The 8,586-nt window shown below is 45.7% G+C and overlaps 1 protein-coding gene across 14 annotated transcripts in view; it reads left to right on the forward strand.

Annotated features, from left to right (window-relative positions):
• BLTP3A (bridge-like lipid transfer protein family member 3A) overlaps positions 1 to 8,579 on the forward strand; it is a 68,474-nt gene extending 59,895 nt beyond the window's left edge. For 7 of the 14 annotated variants that reach the window (XM_021098612.2, XM_084967832.1, XM_084967824.1 and 4 more), the window contains exons 18-20: positions 2,184 to 2,446; positions 2,878 to 2,986; positions 3,113 to 3,485. In XM_021098612.2, the coding sequence (XP_020954271.2) occupies positions 2,184 to 2,446; positions 2,878 to 2,986; positions 3,113 to 3,351 (611 nt within the window). In that variant the 3' untranslated portion in view covers positions 3,352 to 3,485. Of the gene's footprint in view, positions 1 to 115; positions 517 to 2,183; positions 2,447 to 2,877; positions 2,987 to 3,112; positions 3,486 to 3,588 lie in introns of those variants that run through there. The other 7 variants (XM_084967823.1, XM_084967834.1, XM_084967825.1 and 4 more) reach the window with 2 other exon arrangements.
• Positions 8,580 to 8,586: the final 7 nt, after the last annotated feature.

Consider the following 8,586-nt stretch of genomic DNA (forward strand, 5'->3'; position numbering starts at 1 on the left):
GCGTCTGCAGCCTACACCACAGCTCATGGCAACGCCGGATCCTTAACCCACTGAGCAAGGGCAGGGATCGAACCCACAACCTCATGGTTCCTAGTCGGATTCGTTAACCACTGAGCCATGACGGGAACTCCTTCAGGTTTTTCTAAATGGAATTATAGTTTGTATTCTTTTCTGTTAGCTTCTTTCAAGTATTATGATATTCCTCTAGGTTGTTGAGTTAGTTATAATTCATTCATTTCACTACTTTATAATAGTCTTTTGTAGAAATATACCAGTTTTTGCTTTTTAAAAAATTGCTTGAGGACTTCCCACTGTGGCTCAGGGGAAAAAATCTGACTAGCATCCCTGAGGACACAGGTTTGACCCCTGGCCTTGCTCAGTGGGTTAAGGATTTGACATTGCTGTGAGCTGTGGTGTAGGTCACAGATTCGGTTCAGATCCTGCGTTGCTGTGGCTGTAGTGTAGACCAGTGGCTACAGCTCCGATCTGAACCTTAGCCAGGGAACCTCCATATGCCACGGGTGCAGCCCTAAAAACAAACAAACAAACAAAAAACTGCTTGAGGTATAATTTGTATACGATGAAATTCACTCATTGTAAGCATACAGTTTGATAAATATTAGTAAGCTTACAGAGTTCTGCAACCATCACCATCACTCCCCAAATATCCCTTGAACCCATTACTCTATTTACTTCTTCAATCTGTTCTGAACAGACATTGGGCTGTTTCCAGTTTTGTCTTGTTTTTAGCTATTTCAAATAGGGTTGTCTTGACATGCCCTTCCTTGTGCATGTCTTTGATATGTATGCTGCAGAGTTTCTCCAGGTTTATATTCCTGGGAATATAATTTCTAGGTCATTAGTGCAGGTATGGCTTTAACTCTACTAGATAATGCCAACTGGTTTTCCAAAATAGTGCACCAATTTGCAGTTATATAGAGATATTAAGTTGTTCCATATCCTTGGCTACTACACCTGAGATTGTTCTTTATACAGCTTTCAGGAAATTATCATAGTTCCTGCTTGGCTTTGTCAGACATGAGAAGACAAAGACTTGGAGGAGGGAAGGGACATTCAAATGGAGAAGAGTTGAGGGTCCTCTATGTTTTCGTTATTGAATTTTATGGCTGCACCGTAGCATATGGAAGTTCCAGGGCCAGGGATTGAATCTGAGCGCAACGGTGGCTTGTGCCACAGCTGCAGTGATGTTGGATCCTTTAATCCACTACACCAGGCAGAGGATTGAACCCATGCTTCCATATCGGCCCAAGTCGATACAGTTGGGTTTTTTTTTTTCCCTTTGCCGCAACCATGGCATATGGAAGTTCCCAGGCTAGGGGTCGAATTGGAGCTGCAGCTGCTGACTTACACAACAGCCACAGCAACACAGGATCTGAGCTACATCTGCAACCTACACTGTAGCTCATGGCAACTCCAGATCCCCGACCCACTGAGTGAGGCCAGGGATCTAACCTGCATCCTCATGGATCCTAGCCGAATTGTTTCCCCTGTGCCACAATGGGTACTCCCTGCAGTTGCGTTCTTAACCTACTGCACCACAGTGGGAACTCCGAGGGTCCTCTGTTTTAAGAGCTTTCCCTTGGCCATTAGCCCAATGCCTCAGATTCATGGCAAGGCCTGCTTTTTATTGGTCCTTAATTTCCCTTCTGCCATGAGAGGCATTATAGCAAATTAGCCAAGCCCACAATCTGCAGTCAGGCTGCCTATATGCAAATCCCCCCCCACTTTTTTTGTCTTTTTAGGGCCACACCTGTGGCAAATGGAGGTTCCCAGGTTAGGGTTCTAATCAGAGCTGTAGCCGATGACCTACACTAGAGCCACAGCAACACCAGATCCAAGCTGCATCTGCGATCTACACCACAGCTCACTGCAACACCAGATCCTTAACCCACTGAGCAAGGCCAGGGGTCAAACCTGCAACCTCATGGTTCCTAGTCAGATTTGTTTCCGCTGCGCCACAACAGGAACTCCTGCATGGTATCCTTGTTACTTACAAGTTGGTCAGATTATTCTCTGTGCCTTAGTTCTTTCATCATTAAGATGGGGATGATAATAATACTTCTGGCATAGGATTGTTATGCATATTAAGGATATATAAAGTGCTTACAACAATCACTGGCTGGTAATTAATTAATGTTTTCTTCCTGCCTTTCTTGTCAAAGGCACAAGCTTTCAAGAATCCTCAACTTTGAAGACTGACCACATCAGGCCAGCTGTGGGCCTTCGCTTTGAGGTGGGCCCTGGTGCAGCTGTTCATTCTCTGCTGGCTGCACAGAATGGCTTCCTGCATTTCTTGCTCCGTGGCTGTGACCTTGAGCTGCTCACTTCGGTGCTCAATGGCCTGGGGCCTTTCTTGGAGGACGAGGAGACCCCAGTGGTAGTTCCCATGAAGATTGAGCTCCTGAACTCCAGGATTACTCTAAAGGTGAGAGGAACTTCGGGTTTTACCCTAGACTTTGTCAGGCAAGGGATTCTGGCAGTGACAGCTGTTAACTTCTTTTCTTGTCAATGTAAAACATGAGGATCCAGTGAGGCAATGCATGTTAGCCTTCCTTGTCGGTTTTAGTACAGTACACAAATATGTGTTACTGGCAAAATTCCTGGGTTCAGTGAGGTGGCCTTATCTCTAGCCTAACCTGTGGCATGCAGCATGATTGTGCAAGCACATTAGGTTGTCAGAGCCTCAGTTTCACCGTCTCCAGAGTGGGAGAGGCTCAGTTGTGCCTCGCACACCCTGCAAGGATGCATGGGTACACAGTGACATAAAAGTGCTTCAACTCCACGGGGAAGCTGGCTTGTTACCTCAGTTGCTCTGAGCCGGTTCAGGACATCACGTGGTCTCCCTCTTTTGTGCAGGATGATATCCCCCCCATCTATCCGACATCTCCAGGCCCTGTCCCCATCACTCTGGCCATGGAGCATGTCGTGCTGAAGCGCAGTGATGATGGTGTGTTCCACATCGGTGGTGAGTTGGGCTTGACAGCCTCCTGGCTCCTCTGCCTTTTTTCCCCTGTAAGGGAAGAGGTGACAACTAGGAATTGTCTGCATGTTGCCAGCAGTTTGTGATTTAGAACCTTTACTTTTTTTCTAGCTGCTGCTCAGGACAGACCATCAGCTGAAGTTCTGAAAAGCGAGAAGAGGCAGCCCCCCAAAGAACAGGTGTTTCTGGTGCCCGCAGGGGAGGACCTAGCTGAGCCGTACCTTTCCCATGACCCCTTAGGGGCTGTAATCACCCAGAGGGCTGAAAATGTTGCCTGTGCCATGTACAGCTGGGTGGTGGGCTCTGGTCACCTGGCAGCAGCTTCTAGAAGTGCTGAACTGAGGAAGTAAATCAGGAGCTGGATGCAAATGCGTGCTAACCACATCTTTCATCTGTTGCCATCCCTGTAACCACTGAGCCCTGAAGAGGGGATTAGGCTCCTAGAAAAGATCTGGTCAGGTTCTCTTGATCATTGGCCAAAACATTTGGGTTGTCCTGCTTGAATTCTTCCCCCTCATTCCCTTATTAGGTGTTTTTGCGAGTGTGTTACCTTATTCATTAACTGTGAATTACTTACTGTTTCTCAGGTGAAAGAACTGCCTACCCTACAAAAGGAACTTATAGAAACTAAACAAGCATTGGCTCAGGCCAACCAGGATAAAGAAAAACTTCTTCAGGAGATTAGGAAATATAACCCCCTCTTTGAGCTCTGACAGCAGAGGCTCAGCCATCTGTGCTGCGGAGAGAGGAGGAGATCACCAGCAGTCGCACCACCCGCGACAGGCGCCGACCAGTGTTGGACAGGTCAGGTCGGCAGAGGAGGCTCACCGCTTTTGGCGGTGTCCTCTCTACAGCTGTGCTGACTTGTGTGGGAGGCAGGGTGAAGCATGACCACCTTCCCGGAAGTTGGGGGCAGCTTTGTGTGTGGCTCAAGCATCACGTCTTGCCTGTATAAAGCCTTTTGGCCCTCTGTGCACTGGGTGGCATCTTCTCAACACTGTAGGGTCATTTCACCGCCTGGTTCCATGGCAGAGACATTTGCTTCCTCCACAACCTGTACAAACAGCGCAGAGTAGCCATCTCCCCAGTCACCCACCAAGCCACCAAAGATGCTGTGTCCCAGAGCCTCCTGTAGTGGACTGAGAAGTCCTTGGCCTGAGCTGCGGCCATGGTGGTAGAACGGAACAGGAAATAGCCAGCAGGGTGGGAGCCAGGGGAGGGACGAGAGTAAGTGAGACATGGATTCTGCCTTTTTTGGAAAGGAAACCAAGCTCATACAGTCTTGGCTGAATTACAATCAGATTTTCCAGGGTCAAGCTTCCTTTCTGTGATACCTTCATCCTTGCGATGCTGCGGTAGGAAGTAAACAGCAGTAGCGGCTCACTTGTATCATCCTTCCCATCGTCGGTAACACAGCCTGTTTGTAATCTCGGTCAAGGAGAAAATATTCACTCTGAGTTAGGCTGGAGGCATGATGTGATGGGGTCCACAGGGAGCTTGGTGCTGGGCCCCCCGTTCCTGCCGAGTCCTCTCTGTCTTCCACAGCTGCACCCCAGAGTTCATTTCCCATCTCCCTGGGCTCCCTGGCACATCTGCTTCCCCAGCGCTGTGAGTTTCTACCAGCATTGTCCTTAGCACTTGGTGGTTTGGGAGCTGAAAATATGTTTTAAACTGTAACATAAACATCTCGGCCTGTTGCCTCTCATCCCTCTCTATCACTGTGGCTCTTTAAAATCGTGTTATTTTGACTCAGGTCAAACAAAACAAAACAAACCCTTCAACCCAGCTACGTTTTTGCCCCTGCCTGATAAAAGAGGTATTTTCCCCCTTTTTCCTTCCTACTTAATTCTTTCCCAGCACTCTGTCTTCATTCTTACTGCTCTGCGATATGCTCCAAGCTGTGTTAATTGGACAGAAGCTCATCAGCTGACTCACCTTGTGTTGGCAAGATGGTAAAGTAGTGTCACTAAAGCCTTAATCACACACGACCTGTTAGAGGAAAGATAAAATGGTTTCTTTCCTTTATGGGAAATCACACCTGACTTGTATGTTCTAGTTTTTTGAGGATAAAAAGAAACATGCATTCAAGAAGGAACAAGATCTAATTTGCTCAGACTTAAAGAATTTTTGTCATCGTTCTTCACTGAGGCAACTTTTAAAAACACTAATTACTATGAGATTATGGGAAATATTCTGTCAGGCTTAGGAAACAACTTAGAGACTTAAGAATAAACATCTTTCTAGAGAGGATATTAACAGGGTAATTTCCTAGAGGTTGATACTTGGTTTAACCTTATTTAAGAACTTTATAAATAACCTGAAAGTAGGATATTACTATGCAAATCAAATGTCACTACTTCCAGGCATTGAAAAATAAACCAGAAGAGATTTAAAAAAGAAAGAAAGAAAGAAAAGTGAAATCACAGGAGATTCACAAACTGCGCTGTGAATACTCAGGAAAGTGACAGGTGAGGTTCTGTATGGGTGAGTGTGAGGTGATGCACTTGTGGGAGAATCGGCAACCAGTGAGCTCTGCGAGGACTCAGGAAAGAAACCTAAGCATTGCCGAGAGTGAGGAAGGGTCCGTGTGCTGCTTCATCAGGAAGAGCACAGGGACCAGTGCGGTGGAAAACAGTGCCTCAGGCAAGACCATGATAATGTCTTTAATGATCTGTGGGCCTCTCATGACCTTTTTTACAAAGTATATGGTGAAGGGAGGAGAGGTCCAGGAAGTTATCATTGAGTGGAGATAATTCCACGTGAGGACACATCTTTAAACTGTTGGCCCCTGTTCTGGAAAGATGAAAGCTGAGGGTAGTGTCAGGTCAAAATATTCACTCAAGAGCAGGGACAGCATATGAGCTCTAGGACTACCTGGTAGCCTTGGGTAAAAGAAAGCACTTCTTGTAGCAAATCAGAAACTTCGAAGCTCGTTGGCAGGAAGTGGTGCTGATGGAGTCTATATAGGTACAGGGTTAAGAGGAATCCTTGTATGACGGCTTTCCAAAGCTAGGGCTGTTTGGTGATACCCAGGCAGAGAAGCTGCCTGCTTCCCTCCACAAACTCCCCCTTCATGCTTCTTCCAAAGGCAGAATAGTGAACAAAAAGATCACGGTCTTCTCAGGTATGGCGTTTCTAATGTTCTTGGTGGGTGCACGGGGAAGCTGGTAGCTAGAAGATAGACTCATTCAGCCTTAGTTTCAACTGAATTGGTCCAATTTTTTTTTTTTTTTTTTTTTTTTTTTTTTTTTTTTTTGTCTCTTTAGGGCCACATGCAAGACATGAGGAAGTTCCCAGGCTAAGGGTCGAATCAGAGCTGCAGCTGTGGGCCTGCACCACAGCCACAGTAACGCCAGATCCGAGCCACGTCTGCGACCTATACAACCGCTCACAGCAACACTGGACCCTTAACCCATTGAGTGAGGCCAGGGAACAAACCCACATCCTCACGGATACTAGTTGGGTTCGTTACTGCTGAGTCACAACGGGAACCTCTAAAATCACATTCTGGTTCTCTCCCTTCCCCTCCTCTCCTACCCATCACACCCCTCCGTGCAAAGGGTTCCTTGGTATACCTTCGCTTTAAGCCTGTGCTTGGTGTGGGGCAGCAGAAACAAACCTGGCTGGCACTCAGGCCAGCCCGTTAGTGACCATTGACCAGAGCTCTGTCAGATTTCTGGGTCCTCTGGAACGCTTGTCCATGGGATGAATAGAGCCCTAGAATTTGAGTTCCCTTATGTGACAGCTTTGGCCATTGTGTCTTGAAGTCCTTTGTCAGGAAATGTGGTAGGAGTCATTGTCCCATGGAATTTTAGTAAAAATCATCTTGTATAACTTCATACTCCTGGTCATTGGGGAAAGGAAGACTTTTTCATAATGAAATGTCACCTGGTTGGTAGTCCCTAGGATAAATATAAAGGAGAAAGATGGAGGGAAAAAAATAGTGTCATCTCCTTTGGACTGCTTCCGATTCCTGCCTTGGAGCTCTAAGACTCTGTGAACAAGAAATAACAATACCTCAAGAAAATGTCTGGTGTGATAGCACCACTATCCCTCAAAAACTTCGGGCACCGCACATCACTACTTCGGCTGTGAAGCATTTACAAGTACGTATCATCTGATTGTCCAGATTTCCTGTTTACATGGATGCACCGAAGATGCGTGTCAGCGCACATGGACTGGTGAAATCTCCCTTAGCTGAGCTGCAGGGGTGGTTTTCAATCTCAAATTCTGTTTTCAACCCACTGGAGTTATTAACCTCATTTATTAGACTTAAGATGAATGGGTTCTGTTCTCATGATGGCTGCTTTTTGCTTTATATTTAGCCTGACCCTCATTTTGCCATGGGCCTCAACCTTTGTCATGGTTCTGGAAGGAATGGTTCTGCGTCTGGAGTGTACAAGCAGTAAACCACCCCTCACCCCATAACTTAAATGCTTCCATTTGGTCCTTTTACATTAGTTTCCCCTCAGGCTAGTTCAAGGGGTAGTGGAAAGAAGCTAGTTTGAACATAGTGATACGGCAACTTTCCATTCCAAAACTTTAAAGTAAGGGTTTGGTTTTTCTCTCCCTTATTTAATACGTGGATAAACTTCTAGAGTCAGTTATAATATCACAAAACTACAGAAGCAGCATTGCTGCACAAACTTGCAGGATGACATCTGGGTATTTGAGGACTGTAAAAGCTGGGTCATTGCCTTGTGGTTTACCATAGTCATCATGTTTCAAGACTCTGGTGTGGATGTACCATCCTTCCAGGGACAGCAGCCTTCCCCAGTAGCTTTCCCCTCCTTCGCTAGAATAGGATTATTCCCACTCACCTCCGGGGAGGTATGGCTAGTAGCTCCTTCTCTTACAACAGGTACAAGGGGAAGCACTCTTAGAGCCTTCAACTATAAGGCTTTGCTCAGTGTCTAGACTTGGGATGTGAACTTTCTTCCTAATTATTTCTAAATTTCAGTATCCAGTATCTCAAATTACAATAGGTATAGTTCCTATAACCAGTTAAAAAGTTTCCTATTAGAACTGAGAGAATAGCTGGTCCCCCCCACCCCCCCGCCGCCCCTTTTACCTTTTGGTTGTGATTTAGCCTGAGTCTTACAGTCTTATTTCTTTGTGGAATGCACCACTGAAGTGTCTTCTCCATTGGCTAAGTACATGTTTAAAGCCATGAGTTTTAATGTAAATACTAAAACCCAGATTTGCTCAACTCTATGTGTCCAAGCTGTTTCCCCCATTCAGGGTGCTAAACAGAATTGGAATCTTTACTAAGACATGCTCAGGAAAGCTGCAAAAGAGAACAGCCTCAAAACCCCTCTCCCTATGACACTGAATGATAGAGAGGAAAAAATTCTTGGGGATTGCCAATTATAGTACAGTAGCCTTACTACTGCTAATCACTGTCAATAAAAGGTCACTCCATTCCCCTCTATTTGAGGAAAACAATAAGAATGTATCTGATGAACTAGAATACTGGTCAGTACTGGGAAATTTTAATGTTGCAATATCTAATCAAACCTTGAGTGTACTGGTTCTGTGAACCATCTGAAAAAAAGCAAATTAAACTTATTAAACAGTATTGGTTC

This window comes from Sus scrofa, chromosome 7, assembly GCF_054392235.1.
Source record: "Sus scrofa isolate SSC_HxYL_T2T_F1_AM1 chromosome 7, Sscrofa_HxYL_maternal_Yorkshire_Landrace_v2.0, whole genome shotgun sequence".
Taxonomy (NCBI): Eukaryota; Metazoa; Chordata; class Mammalia; order Artiodactyla; family Suidae; genus Sus; species Sus scrofa.